This window comes from Notechis scutatus, chromosome 3, assembly GCF_049901735.1.
Source record: "Notechis scutatus isolate UNSWTSFEM ecotype Mainland chromosome 3, rNotScu1.2, whole genome shotgun sequence".
Classification (NCBI taxonomy): Eukaryota; Metazoa; Chordata; class Lepidosauria; order Squamata; family Elapidae; genus Notechis; species Notechis scutatus.
In genome coordinates this window covers 63,684,555-63,707,744 of record NC_142011.1, presented here as the reverse complement: position 1 = coordinate 63,707,744, position 23,190 = coordinate 63,684,555, and the positions used below count along the sequence as shown (strand labels likewise).

Genomic DNA, 23,190 nt, shown 5'->3' with positions numbered 1-23,190 from the left:
TGATGAAGAGAGAATATGAAAGAGATGAAGAAGTATAAGAGCATCACTATGAGAGGAATATTTAAGAGCAGCATATCTTCCAGAAGAATCTGAATATACAGGCAAGGATCTCTATGCTGCTCAAATAGTCCTGTTAAAAAAAAAGTACCATCACTGTAATCTTTGAGATCAATGTGTCCATTTGAAAATAATTATAAATATAAATAAATATAACTATAAATCTAAAAACTGCTGAGAGAGTTTGAAAGTCTTCAGTACCAAGGTCCCATCTCCAATAAAGCAATCGAAGTATTGTACAACAACAAGACTAATGAGAACTTCAGAAGCACAAATCTCATATTCAATAGCGTAACTTCAAAAGGAGCAGAAATTGTTTTTTGAAATCTGGTATTTCAAAATCAGTAGTTTGAAGTTTTTCCAAGAACATGATGGAGCTAATAAAAATACTTGCTCAATTTTATATGGCAGCTGCATTTTTTTTTTCTCACAGTTGTGTTTCTATAAAGTGGAGAAAGGCTCCAGACCAATTGCATCTCCTCCACAACACAACTCTTGCCACCATGCACAGACTCATTTTTTTCAGTGTCATATCAAGATTGTCTGTCATGGCCTGTACTCTACTAGAACTGATGTGACCCTAAACTCCTGTTCACTTACCTTCTGGCCATTTCAACAAAGTTAATTTTGAAGAATGATTTACCATGGAAAACCACAGTCCATTTAAAATATATTGGAAGAGTTCCAGTCACTTCTATTAAAATGTTGTTGTTCAGTCGCTAAATTGTGTCCGACTCTTTGTGATCCCATGGATCACAGCACGCAGGCTCCCCTGTCATCTACTGTTTCCTAGATTTTGCCAAAATTCATGTTCATTATGTTGATGACACTATCTAACCATCCCATCTTCTGCCATCCCCTTCTCCTTTAGCCTTCAATCTTTCCCAACACCAGGGTCTTTTCCAATGGGTCTTCTCTTCTCATTTGGCGACCAAAGTATTTGAGCTTCAGCTTCAGTATCTGTCCTTCCAAAGAACAGTCAGGGTTGGTGTCCTTTAGTATCTATTAAAAGGAACAGTCCTAATTCCTGCAAGAGAAAGAATAATGAAAACAGCAACAGCTAAAATCATTAACACTTTTTTTGACATTAGATCACTAATGACCATCTGACAGATGTTTCTTCTTCCATATAATCCTAATTGCATGTCAGTGCAGCTAGAAGTGAGGCACAAGTTCAAAGGTTGCTAAGACACACATACCTCATTGTTCCTCTTCAATCTGAATGTAACATCCCCCCAAACAGTTGCTCCAGATTAATTATCCATCATAAACTGCTAGTCTATCATTTAATCAGCAAAGTAATCCTTTGCATGTCTGTAGCACCTTTCATCCAAATCACATCACAAACAGAATTAATCAAATTCCTAATGTACATGGATACAACCTATGACCCCAGATGATTTGACTGTATGGAAGAATCAGGATCCCTTGGAACTTTAAAAGGTAATTGAAAGGGAATAATTTTAGATCTCTTGGATAACTTGAAGATATGTGTCCAATAACATGGGGAAAACTAAAAGCTTTTCATAAAAATGAAACATTTACTGAGATATAATCATGTTTCCATCACTCAAATTACAACTTTTTTTCTGGTAAAATGTCTTTCTCATTACATGCTGATTCAGAATTTATTTTTTAATTGAAAGTGTGAGAAAAATGCATTGCCAGATTCATGCGTGATGTGAATTGTTTGGATTTATTTGATGTTAGGTGCAATCTGTCTCCTTACCCAACAATGAATCTGTACAGATCATGCTTGATTGAACCAAACTAATCTACTTGCACATACAGTACTAGCCTTGTAATGACAAGCCTTGGGTGAATTTCCAAATAGTTACAGGTGCATTGTTGCGAGATAAACTTAGAAATTACTGTGGTGGCATAGAAGTATTGTATCTCATGGTTTTCAAGCTCCCAACTTTTAATGTCAGGATGTTGCCTGGTGTTTACTATAAATGTTTAGAAATATTAATTTAAAAAACCTTAAATTAACAGAATATCACTGTTAAGTCTGGGAGATCGGTCCCGGGTAGATCGGTCCCAGGTAGATCAGGTTGCATGGAGACGTGAGACTCAAAGTGCACATTCAGCTCTTTATTGAATATACAGTTGGGTCCAGGACCTGCAAGCCACTTGGCTTTATTCAGCCGGCCGGCGGCTTGGCGGCCAATGGCAGCGCTTTGAATTTCCCGCGATCGGCTCAGCCAATCACGGTAGATTCTTAGCGCGCCAATCACAGTTGTTTAGTTGACCAATTGGGTTGCGGTCCGTGTGGACCAATCAGAACTCGGGATTTGGAGAATGTTAATATAGAACAATTACGTTGTTCCAATTTTCCCCCAAGTTTTAAAAGAGGAAAAATAGGAAAATCACTTACCATGAAGAATCTGAAGTTATTTTTTTAGCCACATAATATGTTTTATATTGTAAATGACAGCTTATTTATAGCTTGCAAAGCTTTGTGTTTAAAATTCTATTTATTTCCTTGACTAGTTTTATTTGTTTTGTTTTTTTCAGGAACATGTTTCCTGCCAACCTTGTGGAAGCCACTTTTAAACAGGTGGGAATCTGGCTCTTTGAATGCTAAAATATTTCTTTGCAATTCATAAGAAAAAACTAGATGAGCCATATACAGTTCATCAAATAACCCATGAGAACCTCTAAAATCACCAGCACTTGCATTATTTAGTTTAATAAAGATGTTGACTAAGTTTTGGTGAGGAACTCTTCCTAATAGTCACAAAAATTAAAAATTCTCACTGGAGAAAGCAATTATTCAAGGGGAAACTAGTCAATGAGACAACCAACCTAGAACTAAGCAGAAATTTCCTGACAGTTAGAACAAGTAATCAGTGGAATGACTTGCCTCCAGAAGCTGTGGCTGCTTCAACACTGGAGATTTTAAAGATGAGATTGGACAACCATTTGTCTGAAATGGTGTAAGGTTTCCTGATTGAGCAGAGGGTTGGACTAGAAGACCTCCAAGGTCTCTTCCAATTCTGTTATTCTATTGATTATGTTGGGAAGAGCAAATGGTAAAAGGAAACCAGGCCACCAAAGAACACAGTGATTGGACTCCATCAAAGCAGACACCAGCCACAGTATAGAAAATCTCAAAGAGGTAGTGGAGAGATTCTGGTCCATAGAATTGCTAAGAGTCAGACATGATTGAATGGATAACATCAGCATCACCCATCAGCATCATCAATTCATGATTACCCCTAATAGCAAATGTTAAGTAATATGAAAATTAGCAGAAGGCAGAAATACCTACAGTAGACTTCTAAACTATTCAAAGTCCCATAAGTGAAATATTGTCTTGATTTTTTTTAAAATGCAGGTTATGGACAATAACTTTCACAGTTGCTTCTCATGATGACAATGGAATGTAAAAATGTGGTGAATGCCAAGTTGCTTATACATTAGGCATTCCATGCAAAATATATAGTATATCAGTTGTATATCCAGTTGCTGTCAGGCTGATCTCATCTACAATCCTTAAAAGCTGTTCCTTGGTAGTGTATAAAACAGTTTCTCCAACCTGGTGTTCCTCAAAGACAGAATGCAATTTAAGGTATTTGGAGGAATATATTTGGAGAAAAGTGGTGGTAATTATTGCTGCTCCAGCTTTCTCTCCTATAGGAGTCTAGATATATTATCAGTGCAACCCCCAAGGCATCTGGAAGGTAACTCTTGAAGAAGGTTTCTGTAGATAATATTGAAATAGATTTGTTGTGATAGGAATATGTTCCTGTCACTATTATTACCATTATGTGGGTCTAATATCTGGAAGCAAATAGTTTTGTGTAATTTTTAAATGTAGCTCGAAGCCATACATGGCAGCCTATTAGACTTCATAAAAACACCGTATCTATTAATCAATTGATTAACCGAACAATGAATCATCTATCTATTCTTCCATCCCATATAAAAGTACTCTCTGAATTGTTTGTTCTGGTGTAGAGAGCAAATTGATAGCCACAGCTCTCAAATCCCCCCTTGGAAAAACCAGTATTTTCTTAATCTTTGCAATAATAAATGGCAATGAATTCCAGGCCAAAATATATGTATGCTTCCAGATGGAGAGCTTGTAATAACTGCTAAAGCCATTAATACATAAATTCCATTTCCTCCAGCTTCTGTGAAAAGAGACATGACAGAAAAGTGATAGGAAAAGAGAGAGGTGATACTAATGGAGGAGAATGGCATCAGTTTTCTACATAAAATATTTCCCTGTTGGGTGATATGGTTTATCCAGAAGGACAAATTGGAGATGGGATCCTAACTTTGTTCCCATAAACATAGCACAATGAAGTTTTCTGCCTGTTCTGTCCCTCTTTAGATCTCATTCTCCCACAAAAATCTGTTTTTGAGTTGGAGACCCAGGAAATGTTATTGGATAAGATGTGAGGAGCTGCAATATTACTGTTTTGCATTTATTTGAAATTTGCGTATTTAAAATATATATTTAATATGCTAACTTAATAGAAAAGTTTTGAATTTTTTGGGATATAAATGCTTTTTCTATAATTGCATCAGTTGGACACCTGCATAACTAGACAGAAGCATTCCTCTCAAACAGACAACAAATGGTCAAAATTGGGAGCGTCCTATCAAATTCTGTACCTGTCAACAGTGGTGTCCCCCAAGGCAGTGTTCTAGGATCAACTCTTTTCATACTCTACATAAATGACCTCTGTGATCACATCAAGAGCAACTGTGTTCTCTTCGCTGATGATGTAAAGCTATTCAACACCACAGACAATACTGCTACCCTTCAAAAAGACCTTGACTATGTATCAGAATGGTCAAACAAATGGCAACTTCAAATCTCAACAAATAAATGCTCTGACTTATATATTGGCAAAAAAAATATCAGAAAATAAAATACAGGCTGAATAGTCAAGACCTTGTTGATGATCCAAACTCTGTCAAGGATCTTGGAGTACTCATCTCTAATGATCTAAGTGCTAGAGCCCACTGTAACTACATAGCCAAAAAGGTGTTAAGAGTTGTTAACCTAATCTTACGTAGCTTTTTCTCTGGTAATATTACACTAATAACTAGAGCATACAAAACATTTGCTAGACCAATACTCGAATACAGCTCATCAGTCTGGAACCCACATTACGTATCTGATATTAACACAGTTGAGAAAGTCCAGAAATATTTCACAAGAAGAGTTCTCCACTCCTCTACTCGTTGCAGAATACCTTATGCCACCAGACTCGAAATTCTAGACCTAGAAAACCTAGAACTACGGCACCTTCGGTCCAATCTAAGTATAGTATATAAAATCATACATTGCAATGTCCTACCTGTCAATGAATACTTCAGCTTCAACCATAACAACACAAGAGTAAACAAGGTTAATTGTACCAAACTTGATTGCAGGAAATACGACTTCAGCAACAGAGTGGTCAATGTCTGGAATACTCTACCTGACTCTGTGGTTTTTTCCCCAAACCCCAAAAACTTTAACCTTAGACTGTCTACTATTGACCTCACCCCTTTCCTAAGAGGTCTGTAGGGGGCGTGCATAAGCGCACCAACGTGCCTACGGTCCCTGTCCTATTGTTTCTTTTATATATATTTTTATTTTTCTTATATGTATCCATGTATTCATAACTACATTTTTACTTATACCTATTATCTTGTAAGCAATTGACAAATAAAAATAAATAAAATAAATGTTGTTTTTCAATTGTATTGTTTTCTTCATTTGAGATTTGAAAATTTGAAAATAATTTTAAATTTAAAGTGATAAGAGTAGTGTTTCACAGCCTCAGGAACTTTAAGATGTGTGGACTTAAATCCCAGAATTCCCCTGCTGTCTGGAGAATTCTGGGAGTTAAAGTCCACATGTTTTAAAGTTGCCAAGAATGAGAAACACAGCAATAGAGTATCCTTCTGCACATAACCCAGATGACCTATGTTCTTTCAGTATCAAACCAAAACCATTCCAATTGTCAAAGTGAGCAAAACATCATCTGAAAGTATTAGTCGCCGAATTATAATCTATGGTGTGCAAGATGAAAATGGATCCAACATCCAGAATTTTGCTTTGGATATTACACCACCACCAGAAGTGATTTATAAATCAGAGCCAGGAACTAGTGAAGGCATGAATGTGTTGGGAATTGTAATATTCTCTGCTACCATGGGTAAGTAAGTTGTTGTTTTTAAATAGCATGTCAAATGAAGTTGTTGCATGAAATAGACTAGTCATGTGCTATCTAATGCTTTTCAGACAAGTTGAGCAACCTATTTCAGTTATTTATGCTAATTGGGTTTCATGAATTGAAGTCTAGGATATTTAGAAGGTGCCCCAATTAATTGCTTTTTCTAGAATCCCTAACATTTTAGCTTGGAAAATATGTTTCACAATTCTGAATATATAATTTAAGGACTTTGGAGACATGCACATTAAAAGAAAGATAGCATGTAGTCAGTAAATTAATCATGACTTTATTTCTCTAGAACTTCTTTGTCAGGGAGTACTTCCATCTAATCCAGGGGTGGGATTCACATTTTTAAACAACCGGTTCTGTGGGCGTGGCTTAGTTGGTGGGCATGGCTTGGTGGGTATGTGACTGGGTGGACATGGCTTGGTGGTCATGTTACTGGCTGGGCGTGGCCTACTCAACATCACTCACATTGAGGCACGCATCTCCTCGCCTGGCCTCTCGTGACTGTGGGGATGTTGCAACAGTCGTAAGCGTGAAAAACGGTCATAAGTCACTTTTTTCAGTGCCATTGTAACTTTGAATGGTCACTCTACACAACCAAAGTACCAGCAAAGGAGGGGGAAAAAACTCCAGAGACGTTCCTAAGACAGGAAGTCTAGTCCTGCCAAGGATGTAATAAGGGTTAACGGAGAGGCAGTTTCTGTAAGCAATATCAGAAAGTTTCCTTCCTGCCTTCCTTACAGGATTAGGCCAGTAATTTCTTCTAACAACCAGTTCTCTGAACTGCTTAGAATGTTAACAACCGGTTCTAGCAAATAGGTGCAAACTGGTAGAATCCCACCCCTGATTTAATCCCACTCCACTAATTCTAAATTTTAGAGATTTTTTAAAATATTAGAGTTCACATTAAAGGAGAGGATAGATCTCCTTGTATGACAGGATTGGAGGCAAAAGGAACAGCTGTGGACTTTTATTAGGCACTTCTATAATTTAACCACAGTGAGTCTAACTTTTTCTGTATTGCCAGTTTTTGAATATTGACATGAAACTCTGAAACAACTTTTCCAGTCTGTTTTAAACAGAATGGTAATGAATGACTCTGGGAGAATCAGTCCAGCAATTTTTAAAATGTCCTCTAGAGAGCAGTCTGGAATGTTTGACTAGCTTAGCACAACTTATAACCAGTTTGGTTTGTTTCTAGTTTGAAGACTGGACAAAGATTTTCAATTCCTTTTTAAAGTGAAGAAATAGGCTTAACAGAGCTTTTTTAAAGGTTGTCCTCATTTAGCAATCACAATTGGGACCAGTGACTCAGTTATTAAGTAAAGTTGTTAAGTGAAACACATAAGTGTGCTTATGATTTTAGTTCAATTTCTTTTGTTTTTAAGACCCTTAAAGGTTGTAAATGCAAGGATTGTTCGTAAACTTACTTTTTTGCCACTGTTGTAACGGTTGCCAAGTGAGGCAGCCACTAAATGACAACTGCCTGTATCTAATGAGCAAAGTGATTCAGGGTTCTTTTACATCTATAATTTTTAAGAAGCCTATCGTTCTAGTACCACTCCACAATGTTGGAAGAATCTGTCTTCCTTTTATATAGCAATAGCACTTAGACTTATATACCGCTTTATAGTGCTTTACAGCCCTCTCAAAGCGCTTTACAGAGTCAGCCTATTGCCCCCCAACAATTTGGGTCCTCATTTTACCCACCTCGGAAGGATGGAACACTGAGTCAACCTTGAGCCTGGTGGGATTCAATCTGCCAAATTGCAGTAGGAGTAGCTTGCAGTACTACACTCTAAACACTGCGCCAACGAGTATATATTGAAGTATATAGCGGCCAACAAGATTACTCTGGAGTTCTGGCAAGTCATAGCCTTTTTCCATCTTGTTTCCCTGAACTGGTACTTGGAAGAAAACTGTCCTCAGTCCAGAGATAACTACGGCTTTTCTAGGTCAATAACTTTGATGGTTCTGCATGAGATTAGTTTTCTTTGCTAGGATCCACTTGTCCTAACATATATTTTGCCAAATTTGTCTCAAATACCCATGAATTAGAGTGATGCAGCAACTCCCTCTGATGAGGGGTCTATGGAGCTTCCTTGTGAAGGGGTTGATCAGTGGGAGAACAAGCTGCTGGATTAGATGGACCAGATCTAGCAGAGATCAGTTATGTCCTTATGCTCACAGTTATGACACATAATGATGGAGCTTGTGTTGTTCAAAATATGTAATTCTTAGCATACATTACTCAAAAATGTGACTCATTACCAGCCATACAATTATCTGGTAATTCAAATTTCAGATATATTTCCAGATCGTAGTGAAGGCGATCAAGGCTAAGCTGAATTTGCTCTCCTTTCACCCTTGAGAAAGTAGTAAATAAACTAGCATGGAATTTAATGTCCCCATTGAGGAACATCCTTGTTTATCCCATGTCTCTGTTCTCAGTCACAATTGCTCACCTAATTTCTCTCCCTAATAACAAATCTTCATTGATTTTATACTCAAGGCTGCTCTTAAAGAAGAATAGGGGTAATGCTACTTCAACACAAATTTAGCCAAGATTGACTTTAAACTTGTCTCATTCATGCACAGGGATTAAGATAAAAAGAACGTTATAGGAATAGAGCAGGAAAAAAACTTGCTAGGACATGTTTTTATCATGGTTAGGGGCAAGTGAGGAAAGGCTCAAAGTATATTATATAAGTTTAAATGAATATAAATAAGAAGCAACTAAGACATTTATATATTTGTAGGTATAATGCTGGGCAGAATGGGCACCAGTGGAGTTCCCTTGGTGAGTTTTTGCCAGTGTTTAAACGAATCGGTCATGAAGATAGTGGCTGTGACTGTATGGTAAGTAAATGTCAGGAGAAATAAATATTAACAAATAAAAGTATGTAATCAGCAATAAAATCAGCTTACATAAACTGTGTGGGTTGCTGAGTGATCTAAATAACATGTACAGGGTTGCGTGCATTCTCCTTTTAAAAGGATATTTGTAAACATTGGCTTGTAGGAAGTTTTCAGGCAGAAATCAAATTCCACATGAATATTGTCTTGATATTTCTTGTACCTCACTATATGAGATTGCAATGGGCTGGGCTTCTGCTTATACTAAGAGGAAAACTATCCAAGAAAGAAATAATAATTAGAGTTCCTTAGCATAGTGTTTCAAAACTAGTTCTTCCTAACCTATCTAACGAGATGAGTTCCTACCATAAGGACATACACCTTTAGCACTTCTGTCAAAAGGGAGATTCACCTGTACACTTGTAGAGGCCAAATTGTGTTGCAAAAATATCTTGCAGAATAAGACCCATTTTGTCTTACAATAATATCTGTGGTACTTCAAGGATGCATTTATTTGCTGCATTTATTTGCTGCATTTCTATTTATTGTTCCATTGGAGAGCCAAGGTAATATATAGAGATTTCTTTATATTTTATCCCCATAATAACAACTCTATAGGGAAGATTGGATTGAGAGAATAGAGCTGGATAAAGTCTTCAAGCAAGCACTTTGGTCAGATGGGACTTGAAGCCTAGGTCTCTGTAATCCAGCTGCAATACTTTCACCAAAATATTGCACTTTCCATTCATTTGGTTTTTTCCCCTATTTTTATATGGATGTATTCTTTGCATAGAATATCTCTTTATTCCTTCTTAGGTATTTTCCATTTGGAATAGTGTTTCTTATTGCTGGTAAGATTTTGGAAATGGATGATCCCACAGCCATTGGGAAGAAACTAGGATTTTATGCTGGTACAGTACTTTGTGGATTATTCGTTCACGGACTCGTTATTTTGCCAATGATGTATTTCTTCATCACCAAGAAGAACCCCGTTGTCTTCATCAGAGGCATTCTTCAAGCACTGCTTATTGCTCTGGCCACATCATCCAGGTACATGCTGCAATGATTAAAGTTGTGGAGCAATGCTTTCTTAATTTTTAAGAAAAAAAAAAGATGTTTCTCTCAAGTCATGTTTCAATTCTGACGATATTATGGTCACACTCATGCAATTTTCTTAGCACTAATATGGCAGTAATTTGCCACTGTATTGTTACAATTCCTGGTCTAGTCAATAGTCCTACAATTTGATGGTGGTTATTGACTCTGCCTGTTATCTTGGCCCAACACTACATGACTAGCAAAGATCAGTTAGGTGCTGCAAGTTGCTGAAGAAAAAAATTAAAAAATCCATTATCACAGTAAACTTGGAATACTGTTATTTTTCTGGATTTAATCCTTCCAATTTCTGTCCTTAGATCAGCGGTCCCCAACCTTTCCAGCTTGGCAGAGCGGTAGTAAAGGGGAGGTGCATATGGACCTCTGTGAGCATGAGCTTCTCATGCAAGTGGAACTGCGCATGCACTCACCCTGGTTCCAAACGGGAAATGAAATATTTTCTTACAGGCACATTTATAATTATTCCCATTCCCTTGTATTTATTTCATTCTCAGATTTAAAAATAAATAAAAAGCATGGGGGGAAAAGCAAAAGATCCAAAATATGTTATGTTATATGCTAATACAAATACAATTTTCAGGTATTGGGACAAAGCAATAGAAAAAAACAAAGAGATAGAATCAAATTCGGGAGGATAATTCGTTAGTAACAAAAAAAACTCTGGAAAATGATAATGAGACATTTCCAATATTATGATGGGTCATAGCTTTTGCACTTTTTTCTTTAAATAATATAATTCATTTTTATAGCTTTGTTATTATCAGCTAAGATATTGAATGAATCAGGCCATTTATGTAATAGTTTTTACCCAATAATGCATAGGTGCAAATAACTTTGCCTTAAATTTGCTTATGTAAGCAAATTTCTAAACTACATTATTCTGCTAACTTCAGTCTAAACTACCCCTTTTTTGTTTTTTGTTTTGTTGTTTTGTTGTTTTGTAGTTCTGCCACTTTGCCTATAACTTTTAAGTGCTTATTAGAGAATAATCATGTGGACCGGAGGGTTGCTAGGTTTGTGCTCCCAGTAGGGGCTACAATCAACATGGACGGAACAGCCCTTTATGAAGCAGTAGCAGCTATTTTCATCGCCCAAGTAAACAACTATGAACTTGATTTTGGACAGATCATTACCATAAGGTAAAATGGGAGGGGGCAGAATCTCTGATTCATAGGCTTCTGCAGAAAAAAACAATGTTCTGGTCTTCAATGTCCAGCATAGCAGATAATAATCTAAAATTGTATGAAATGATTTTCAGAACTAATAAAATGTATCATACATATTAACAGTGCAGATGGAAAATCTTAAGCATCTGATTAACTGCTGGTTAAAAATGTCAGCAGTTCCTGAAGAAAGGAAATGGCCAGTGACCAAATGCATTGAGTACTTGTACACTCCATGAAGATTGCGTGCTTTGTTGGTTGTTAGGCATTTCTCTCCCTGACTATGTCAGCAGTGATACTGTTCGGAAGCAAATGGGCACCATGCCAACATCAGAGAAAACGCAGGAGAAATGCTTACAGTAATACGGCCATGTTCTACAAGCAGCTCCCCATATTGTTGCCTACACCCCTTCCATTTTAATGTAGATGGCAAGCGCCCGTGTGGACGGCTGAAAGAAAGATGGCTAGACAATAAATGCAGGCATGAAAAATGCCCTGTTGGACACTGATGCTGTGTTTGATCATGCAAAATCATGACCTGAAAAGCAGATTCTGCACCTGCGGGGAAAATGCTACAATGATGATGATGATGTGCAATTCCTGAAGAAAATAAATCCCTTCCCTAACTTCACACAAAAAAAGAAATAAAGAAAATCTCTAACACTCATCCATTCACAATCTGAAATACCTATTCAATGAGTTGTCTGCACTCTGGGAAGCTAAACAGAGCTCTCTGGTTGCATTTGAAAGTGGAATCAGAAGAATGGTGCACTTTTGTCTGGTTGTGGGTAAAACGAATGTGGTTGGTTGCTAGGGGAGATGATCTGTGAATCCCCCTTTCCTTAGCCTGCAAACAAAAAGCTACAACAGTTGAATATTACTTCAAGCAAGAGTTCCTCCCAATCAAAAACATTTTGTCCTGAATATTTGCTGCATTTCCCCATCACAAATGGGAAGGCTGCTTTTATTGATCATTTGCATACAAAAGTGTCAGAACCCAATACTCCAAAACTGACTCTGGAGCTTTACAAGATATGCATATAAATGATTTTTTGCTTTTAACTGACAGTCCTTTGTCTAAATAAAGCATGCTTCTCCAGCTGAAGGAAAAGTTGTCAGCAAGACTGATAAGGAATTTCCTGGAAAGACATTTTTGGAAGAGTTGTTCTCTCAACAGATATCAGAGAAATTGAAACCACCCAGTCCTGCTTTTTAAAGATATGCAGTTTTCTTGTGGAAAACATATCCACAGCTTATCTTTCATTGTTTAAATGTTAGTGGATTAGTATCCAAATATGGTACTAGTTTATTGAGCTAAAATAATAAATAAGTTTAGTGTTTTAAAATAAGTTTTAAAATAATAAACTTATTTTACCAAAGGATTTTAGGAAAGCCACCTTACTTATCCTACCCTTGGATTCATCTTACCCTTCCCTTTGGATTTCTATACAGATGAGGATATTGTAGCATATAATTCAATTCCTTTTTGTGCTGCATCTGTTCCTTCTGAATAACTTTTCTTTTTCAATTATTGTAGTCCTGTTCTGAAAACCATCCCACCAAATCTCAGTTCAAATACTGAATCATATTTGTTTTCCTATATTGGGACCTCAAACTCATCTGGTTTATTTTCCATTCTCTGAGTATTAATATATAAACAAGGGAGGACATGAACTTTACAAATCAAATTTCTCCCTGAGTTTTTATTATACGATTTAAGAGGTGCCAGAGGAATTAAAGAAGGAAACTCTGTACATGTTACACAAGATAGTCTTCCTTTTCTTATTACTTAGCATTTACCAGCATTGAGTCCTGATATCATGACCAACTTTTTGAGCCATTTTTGAAATTTTTGTATTAGGCTCTGTACATTTCAGAAGCTTCAGAGATTGAAATGAACAACTAAGGAATGTATAACTTAAACAATCCTTTTTCTTTTGTAAATACTGTTTTAGCTTTCTTTGTATTTGTAAATACAAAAAAAATGAGGGGGAAGAGCAGATCCATCTGGAGAATATTTACTAGTAATACTCTACTGCTTAGCATAAAACATGAAGAAGTTGCGATCTGTGCAAACTTGACAGGTTTCCAATTTATCAGATCGAAACCAAACTCTTTCTCGCAAAATGTCTAAGTATGTGACTGCAGTGCTGCTGGATCAGACATATTGTTACTTTATCCCAGTTCAGCCTATTCAGCTCTATATTGATCCATGCTTTTGTAGCTCTGATTTCAATTCTGCCCCATGCTGGGATTTATTGCTAAGAACAGGGAAATTCCTGCTATTAGATCAAGATGATTGCCTTGTTCTTTACTAAACAGCATATTAAAGAAGACATGAATTACTTACGATCACAGATCAAATAGCTGACTACTGTACAATCTAGCAGCTTTGGTAAGTCACAATATATATTGTAGCTGGTGGCTATATCACCTTGATCACACAGAAGTTGACAAGAATTTAGGGAAAGATCAAGACTCAATTCCATCTCTGCAACAGCCTTCAAAACAATAATTTCATTCATTCCAATAACTGAATTATTTCATATACAATATCTTTAAAGCCTGTTGGATCTCAAAGATTTAAGAGAATTGTAATCATACCGAAGCCTGCAATCCAATCCAACGTTAAGTAAGTAAAGCCCATTTATTTTAGTGGATTTAGGAGTGCTTAATTCTGCTGGATTAATTTATTGCTCATGAATATGGTTGTTTCTCCTGCCATCTGCAGAGACCCACTTTTTTTTTAATTAATTGCCACCTCTAGAAGACAAGTACCACTCTGGGGCAATTTCAACCTGATGATTTTACCATTTCAATAAATTTTCAGCAAACTGACAAAAAGTTGGATTTAGGCAGTCAAAAGTATTGTTTAGGTTCACTTAAAACGGAAAAAATAACAGCCAGTGTGGAGAATCTTGGGACAGGAAATATATGTGAATGTACCACTCCCTTCTTATAATGATCTGCATTTGAAGAGGAAGAGATAAAATTATGATTAGTATAAAATGGTAGTCCATTGATTCTATTTGGGGTGGTTTTCCTCTGTGATGCTGCATTTGGGAAACATTCCTGCTGATGTCAGAGAAAAATTCTCTCAAAAGACAAGTTAATAGTCTGAGAAAGAGAGTTGGTGGCAGAATAGAAAGAGAAAACTTCTCTTCAGCTTCATGATCCCTCAGGCTGTTCTACAAAAAAATGTATGTAAACTACTGTGATAAAATTAAGGCCAATTTATTTTAACCTAACTTCACAGCTGGTGGCAGACCCTTTAAATTTCGGCCTGTGAAATGTCAATCGCTGCTTTTCCTTGATTTTATTTCCCATGATTCAAAACAATGAACTAATAACCTGGGCCCAACTCTACTAGTGAAACTCTGGCTTGATGCAAAGTTGATCTTACTTATATTGGGCAGTCCTGTGTTTTATTTACCTTGTTCAGGGATATTCTATGCAACTGAATGCAGGGTAAAATGTATTTGATTCTTATGCCAAGTACATTAGTTCGTATTAATGATCAAGTTATCCAGTTTTGGATGCTCTTCTGTGTAACATCATTATGACCTTTCTGCTTGTTTGTAAAAGCATTACGGCAACAGCTGCCAGCATAGGAGCTGCTGGAATCCCACAGGCTGGCCTTGTGACCATGGTCATCGTTTTGACATCAGTGGGGCTGCCTACAGATGACATCACTCTAATAATTGCAGTTGATTGGGCTCTGTAAGTGGAGCAAAAATTTTCTTTTCTAAATTTTCTAATTAGATGCATGAGGATTGAATGGTTCGGTTTATAGGGAGATACCACTCACTTTGATGTTGACATTGTTGATGTTGAGTACATGGTCATGTCAAAGGATAGCACAGCTCATTCATGGTTTTACTTTCTGTTTGGGTCAGTTTTTCATCTGCAAAATGAAAATAGAATAATTATCCTTCCAGATGCAAGCCAAAAGTTGTCTTTTCAGTGTATAGGTAATTCTTGATTTACACCTTGGTCGCTTAGTGACTATTCAAAATTCCAAAGACCTCTCCCCCCCAAAATATTTACAGCTCAGAACTGAAATTCTGAAGGACAGTCTCCCCACCCATAGTCATGTGACAGCATTACAGATGCTTGACAACGCATTTGTAGCACCAGGCAATCACATGACCACAAATTATTATGTTTTGCTGAAAACTGGCATTTATTTCAAATTTTCAGCAAAAAAATCCCCATAGTGAAGAATGGATTAACAACCATGGATTCATTCAATGACCATGATATCTGCTTAACAACTGCTGCAATAAAAGGTAATAAAATCAAGCTGGTCAAATGATAACCTTTTATGATTCGCACAAGTTATAATTATAATGGACAGGTGAATATAGTACATGCAAAATTTTGATAACCTTTCAGTTATTTATTTATTTATTATTTGTTTGTTTATTCAGAAAATGTATATGGCAACCAATTCACTCATGATGACTCTGAGTCCAAAGCAATTTATCAGTCCAAAGTACTTCATTCCGAAATATTTTAGGCTTATCAAGGTGCACTTGTGTATATTTAAAATGACAATTTTGCGCATAAGGTCAGAGAACAAGTTTCTGTCCCATGATCAGTGATGAAATTAAAGCTGAAAAGAGGTTGTATATTTTGGATCCTTTTAATTGCAGGGTGTCCTAAGGGATATCAACCCTGACTGTCTTTTGGAAGGACAGATACTGAAGCCAAAGCTCAAATACTTTGACAATCAAGTGAGAAGAGAAGACCCATTGGCAAAGACCCTGATGTTGGGAAAGATTGAAGCCAAAAGGAGGAAGGATGGCAAAGGATGAGATGATTATATAGATTATATAGCAAACTCAGGGAGACAGTAGAGGGAGGGGGCCCTGGAGTGCTGTGATCTACAGGGTTGCAAAGAGTCAGTCCTGACTTATCAACTGAACAACAACAAAACTGGGGAGTGATGTTGAGTTCCATACATCTGTAGTGCTTTTATTTAATTTTGTGTGCTTCTTTTATTTGTAAATTTTGTTGTGTGGAGCTTTTAATTGTTTTAACTTTCCTAGATGTCTTTTGATGTTGAGTGATCTAGACATTTTTAAAAGCAAACATTGCAAAGGACAAACACCACTTTTTTGCATATAACTGAATGCAAAATACATGTGAAATATTGCTGGGGACTCCTATACCTTGAAGATCTCCTTATTTTTGATTCTCTGGGTGGACATGCTAGACTGTGATCCAGAGAGATTGTCAATGAATCATTTGCTAGAGACTGAAAAAGAGTAACATAACTATCCCTCTAAAATCCCTAGCATTAAGAAATGGCTGAAACAACAAAACACCTACTAGGAGAAATTCAAAATAAATTCTCAGGAAACCAAAGGGTACAATGCAGTACAAAAACAGAAGCATCCTTTATAGAGGAAGCAAACTTATGAGAGATTGCAGAGCAGATTTTAGCAAAGCATTAATGGGAATGAAGGGCACAACATGTGAAAAATAAACAGATCCATATGTTTATTTTCACCTACATAAGTGGCAAATAAAAATCTTTCTGTTTGAACTCAGTTTTATGCTAAAGAAGTCAAACTCTGAACATTGCTGATTTTGGATCATGTTACTCTTTTCTAAGCCAAACATCTGGATGTTCCTGAATTTTAGTTTTATGACCCACATCAATATAATAACCATTGTGATTGACTTCTCAGATGGGCTCATTGTGCTGAAAAAGAATGAAGAAACCATATGATGCATTTCAGATTTAATGTACCTGCCAAATGAATTTAGTCAGCTTCAAACAATGCACTAAAAGTAACTCCGGCTAATACACCTGCTATTTCCTCTAACTTTAAATTCCTTAAGTCAATTTAAAACTGTACTTGGCAAAAAGTTTTTTCTCAGTATTGATTTGTGAGAATCACAAGTCAGAATAGAATTAATTTTTCCTTACAGTTTTAAAACCAACTGTGCATTTATTTTTTTAAAAAGTTACCAAAAGCTGACATAACAGCAAATGCAAACACTGGAGAGAGATTAATCTAAAATTAGACATTCTGATGACATTCTGTTCTCTATTTGTCTTCGGACAATTTATTCCTCAGTTTTCCTACATTCTTCTATATATCCTTCAGCTATAAATGTCCAAGTCTTATTGTTTTTCCAGTTGAAATCCAAATGTTTTCTAGTTTCCATTTGGACTGGCTTAAGTCCACCTTGCTTGTGTCTTTGGCTTATTTTCTTTCCTTTAAAAAAAATCCTAAGTGGTCTAGTCTACCTTCTTGTTCTTCTGTTTTCTTCTAAAAGCATTTTCCAATTTTATAATTCTTGTGTGATTGCACACCAGAACAGCTAGACCCAAGGACAGTTTTTCCCCCGAATGCCATCACTCTGCTAAACAAATAATTGCCTCAACACTGTCCAACTATTTACAAAGTACCTTATGATTCTTGATTCTTGATAAATGTATCTTTTCTTTTATGTACACTGAGAGCATTTGTATCAAGATAAATTCCTTGTGTGTCCAATCACACTTGGCCAATAAAGAATTCTATTCTATTCTATTCTATTCTATTAACATTTAATATTTGACTTTTAAGATTGTTTGCTTCTTTGTTTATAATTTCCTCCCTCCCTCCCTTCCTCCCCCTCCCTTCCTCCCTCCCTCCCTCTCTCTCTCTCTCTCTCTCTCTCTTTAAAGTTCTTGCACCAGACTCTTTTATAATTAATTCCAGCTCTTGGTGATTCCTGGTACCAATTGTATCACAATTCTGGCAACCAGAAGCACAATGCTGCTTGGATTTGAGGATTCAGTTTAGTGAAATTCAGTTATTTATTTATCACAAAAATACTTTTCTCAATTATTTCTTGTTTTAAATCATACCTAAGAAAGTAAACAGAGGACAATATAAAATCCATGAAAGCTTTTCTTTCTCCAGTTGTTATTTTGCTTAATTTTGTAAAAATGGAAAAATCAAATACCAGAGTCAACATAAAAAAATTGGCATTTATGAAACAGATTAGGAATAGGTTCATGGAATGTTTTTTTTTATTTCTTGTTGGCATTATGCTTTCATACCATAAAATTAATCCATGGGATTTCAATATTGGAGCAATTTGATCTGACATAGTGTGATGGCCTACACATTTAAATTAATTCCTATCCCTGTGCTATATCAAGTAAAATAACATCAGCTTGCGTGCAGGTACTGTTACGTTGTGTACAAATAACTATGTAGATTGATGAACAATTTACACAACAAGGAAAAGGAAACTGTTTTAATGCTTTAATTTTGTCCTCAGGGACAGATTTCGGACAATGATCAATGTCCTGGGCGATGCTCTTGCTGCTGGAATAATGGCACATATTTGCAGAAAAGAATTCACTGCAGAAAGATCTGAGGTAGGAGAAAACTGACGTGATACTTTGAGGTCACACTTTACCAAACAGAGATAATTAGGTCTCTCTTTTAGAGACATTCTATGTAACAGTGTGTTCTACCTATAGTTTTGTTGGAGCACTAGGGCTCGCGTGGTTAGGATGCTGGGTTGGAGGTTACCAAGCCTGCATTCGAGATCTGCTGCTGTAGGGTAGAGTGAGCTCCCATCCTTTGCTCCAGCTCCTGAGCGGGACATAAAAGGTGCCCCTTAACTGATCCTCTCACAATGGTGATGTCACCAGCTAATTCTTTCAACCCAGAGTGCCTTGGTGCTTCCAACATGAGTGTGGTGCAATCTATAATTTCGCATGCTACAATGAAATATAAGTTTAGAAAAGTGTTCTAGATTAACGAAGAGTAGTAATAGTATGAACCCCTTGTTCTATTCATAGATGCCCTTGATTGGAGAAACAAAACCTGTTAGTATCCACAAAATTATTGCTTATCAGAAGAATGGCTGTGTGAAGTCCATAAATAAAATGCGTGGACCTGAAGCAGTCAAAACAACACTGCATCACTTACCTATTCAAGTGGAACAAGAAGAGAATCACTCAGAACATTACACAGAGAAACCCAACAATAAAGACCACTGTACTATTGAAATCAGTGAATTGGAAACAAATGTGTAAGTACAGTTAAAAGTCCTAAAAGTATCTGAAAACAAAAGAATATCCTGTACATGAAGCTGGGACATGGCCTGCTTCTTCAATGGCAAGGCATGCAATGACTGTTATTCCTGAACTGAGGTTATAAGATAGCTGTGGACATCTGTGAAGACAGAAGGCTTCATGGGAGATGGTTTCCATTGGTTGTCTGGGTTAGTAGAAAGGAATGAATCACTGGACAACTTCTGTTTATGCTGGGCAAACAAATATGGTGATGTTTCTAAGAAGAAACCTTCTGATCCACTGAAATGATTTCTAATAAATCACCTTGTCTTTGTTTTTCTAATTACAATGAATATACCAGAAATTCATTCCTGTTCTATGATCCTTAGTTTAAAAATGTATTACTAACTAGCCAATGGATTAAAGATAAACTGTGGAGGGGATCAAGTCCTGGTTACTGAGCCCGTGTTATGTGAATAAAGCATTGTTATTAACCTGCTGATTTGGATACACTGTGATCATAAGCAGTGGTTAGTTTAAAATGGAAATGGGTTTGCTTTCCTTGCAAATATTAAAGTGGAGAGAACAGTAAATGAATTGGTGTTACATGCGACGGGTTCAAATTGTTTAACAAATTATTCTTTTTTGCCGCTTCATTCTGCTGTCTTCAATGTTTTGAGTGAATACTGTAGTAGCTTTCTGATTGCATGCCAAAGTAATGGTTTTAATTTATAACACCCTATATGGCTTGACACCTAAGTAACTTTGGGACTGCCTCCTTCAAGCAGGTGAGACCTGTCTGTCCCAGGAGAAACTGCTAATACTGTTAATACTGCTCCCCAACACCACTTTGAGAGGGGAGGGGAACTGAGGCCCAGAGGTGTTGTTTCTCTATGATGGCCCCTGTTATATAGAATGGCCTTCCTGGAGACAAGATTGGCTCCATCAATAAAGCCTTCTAGAAGCTAGTTAAAATCTAGAAGCTAGTTAAAACTGGGGACTTGGGATGAAGTATGATAACACTGGAGCTGATAAGTAATTCTAATTTTAATGTAACTTAAATTTAATTTTAAGTTATTGTGGAAGTTTTAGTGTTGCATTTTACAGTTGTATGAATCCTCCATGAGTTTTTTTGACATGGCACTATATAAATTTAAAGAATGAATGAATAGACCAGTGTAATCTTTATATCCACCACCACATAGATTTCATCTAGTAAATTTCTAATAGTAGTTTAGATCAGTGATCCCCAACCTTTTTTATGCCGCGGCCCAGTACCGGCATCAGCTGGGCGCCGCCCATCTTTTTGATGAAAAAGTGCTTCCGGTGACCTCACCGGAAGCACTTTTTCATCAAAAGATGGTGGCGCCAGCGCTCGGTGAGCTTTTCGGGTAGAAAGCCATTTCTACCGGAAAAGCTCACGAGCGTAGCGCCGCCATCTTTTTTGATGAAAAAGTGCTTCCGGTGAGCTTTCTACCGGAAAAGTTCACCGGAAGCACTTTTTCATCAAAAAGATGGCGGCACCCAGCAACCAGCAACCGGTAGGACTTGTTCCGCGGAGCGGTACCGGTCCGCGGACCGGTGGTTGGGGACCCCTGGTTTAGATGGCCTTTTGACTATCATAGTAGCAACATATAATGATCATATATAGAAATTCCATATTAAAGATTTTCAGAGCCCTTTCATTTTTACTTTGAATTATTTGGAGAGATAAATTGTAACTAATACTGTTTGTTACATATTATTTTCTAAGGTTTACAATGTATATATTATAATAGTATATTTTTGAACTGAGAAATATTATGTTTTGTTTAATGATGTGATAGAGAAGGGGAGTGTTATTTTTAAGATCCCTAAAAATAAACTATCAAGCCCCATTCTAAACATTCCCTATCATATTAGTCTCCCAAGTACTTCCTTCTCTTTTGAATCTCTTTTTCTTCTACCTCTAATTTGGTAAAGTCCACAGTGACTAAATTTGTGTTTTCCAACTGTGGCAACTTTAAGATGTACAGGTATGGAATGCTGGCTGGGGAATTCTAGGATTTCAAGTCCACACATCTTAAAATTGCCATGGTTGGGGGAAATACACTAGTTTAATTATAAAAATCCCTAACCAAAATAACTGGTGCTAAAAAAGACTACACAATGTTCTGTAATTTTATAGTTTCTGTGTGTGATAGTTTGGGCCCAAATCCCTTGTGGTCTGAGTGTTCTGAAAAACATAAGCTAGAATTTAGCATATGCAGTTGTGGCATAGTTTCATTGTAATGATATATTCAGATTAATAATGATCCTATGATTGCTGTCTGTAAATGCAAATAATTGAACTTGTCCCCTCCCTCCTCCACCAAGCACACAAACATGCTATGTAAGTATTTTGGATGACTTTCTTCAGAGTCAGTTCCAATGTCCAACTCTAACAATCTTATGCTTTTAATTTAGCAATGGCTTCCATTTGGAGCAGTTTAGAGCAAATCTGAGACAAGAAGCAAAACTGTGGCTTTTGAATTGCTGCAACATTCCTACAGCCTATTAGATGGAAAGGGGCTAAAAGGGAATTACTGCTTTTATAGCTTTAACACTTGGGCTAGACATCTGAATCTCTCACGAAAAAGAGTATGCAGCTCATCGCCTGAAAGTGAACCAAATATTGTCATTCATGACACAAAAATATTGGGATAACAAAAATAGAGGAATATGGTGTTTATCACCAGTGCTGTTTGCAAGGGAAAATAAAATAGCATGCAATCAGTTTAGATTTTGGCAGCCACAGCTTATTCTCCCTTAGGACGAGATATATCTGCCAATTTTGTAACTTGTTTCTTTCTTTCTTTTTTTAAGCATGCCTTTCCTTTGGCAGAAGTGTCCAAAGCAGTTTTTTTTTTTCTTTTACCTTTGGACACTCTACATGCAATATAGCTCTGTGGAAACATCAGCAGTGGCCTTCACCAGGTTGGCAATGACCAGGGAGGGGTGGAGATTCTGGAGCTGTATATGTCCCATAAGGCAAACTTGTAAAGAAATTGCCATTTTGTGCTGTGTTCAAGGAAATCTGGCTCCTTCTACAGCTGGAAACAATTATTAATCTTCTCTTTCTCAGTGCCTGTCATGGAAGAAGGGTTTTTGTGAAGTTTTAGCTTACAAGTCCTCGCGTGACCTCTTTTACTCTCTCTTCTTCACTATTCTATCTTTTATGTTTTGAATGTTTATTTCCACTGGTCATTTATTATTCTTCCAAACATTTTATCCCTGCCTTATTCCTTATTGGAGAGAAAAAGAAGTTTTATATTTGTCTAATTTGTTGAGGAAGAGAGATGGAACCATTTGGGAGGAAATTTGTTTGTGAATTAATCCCAAAATTGTATTTTTAAATGGGAATTTGCTTGTCCTCTTTCTTTACTCTTCCTTTCTTTCTCGTATCCTTTGCCTCATAAAATACCATCTAGTGATTTCAAATGAACCATGTATATTAAAATTGCTTCCAGCAAAAATGTTTTTAATAAACAAGTCATTGTGAAAAAGAGATTGTCTGTGTATTATTACACTAAACTTATTTCTTTTTTAAAAGTACACCTATTTAACAATTTTCTATTTTACCATAAAAGATAAAATCTCCTTCAAATCGACCTGACTCCTGGTGAATTAATGAACACATCCATGTAGTTTTCTTGGCAAAAATATGGAAGGATTATATTTTGTAGAGATTATATTCTGAGAAGATTATCTCCTCACAAAGTATAACATTCTTTTAATAGATATTTGGGGGATTCAGAAT

The 23,190-nt window shown here is 36.6% G+C and overlaps 1 protein-coding gene across 6 annotated transcripts in view; it reads left to right on the top strand.

Annotated features, from left to right (window-relative positions):
* SLC1A7 (solute carrier family 1 member 7) overlaps positions 1–22,600 on the top strand; it is a 55,733-nt gene extending 33,133 nt beyond the window's left edge. For 3 of the 6 annotated variants that reach the window (XM_087960285.1, XM_087960284.1, XM_087960286.1), the window contains 9 exons: positions 2,575–2,617; positions 6,002–6,221; positions 9,005–9,104; positions 9,918–10,151; positions 11,162–11,356; positions 14,966–15,100; positions 18,668–18,767; positions 19,197–19,429; positions 22,257–22,600. In XM_087960285.1, coding sequence (XP_087816411.1) covers positions 2,575–2,617; positions 6,002–6,221; positions 9,005–9,104; positions 9,918–10,151; positions 11,162–11,356; positions 14,966–15,100; positions 18,668–18,767; positions 19,197–19,429; positions 22,257–22,500 — 1,504 coding nt within the window. In that variant the 3' untranslated portion in view covers positions 22,501–22,600. Of the gene's footprint in view, positions 1–2,574; positions 2,618–6,001; positions 6,222–9,004; positions 9,105–9,917; positions 10,152–11,161; positions 11,357–14,965; positions 15,101–16,035; positions 16,232–18,667; positions 18,768–19,196; positions 20,162–22,256 lie in introns of those variants that run through there. The other 3 variants (XM_087960287.1, XM_026665887.2, XM_087960288.1) reach the window with 2 other exon arrangements.
* The last annotated feature ends 590 nt before the right edge of the window (positions 22,601–23,190 follow it).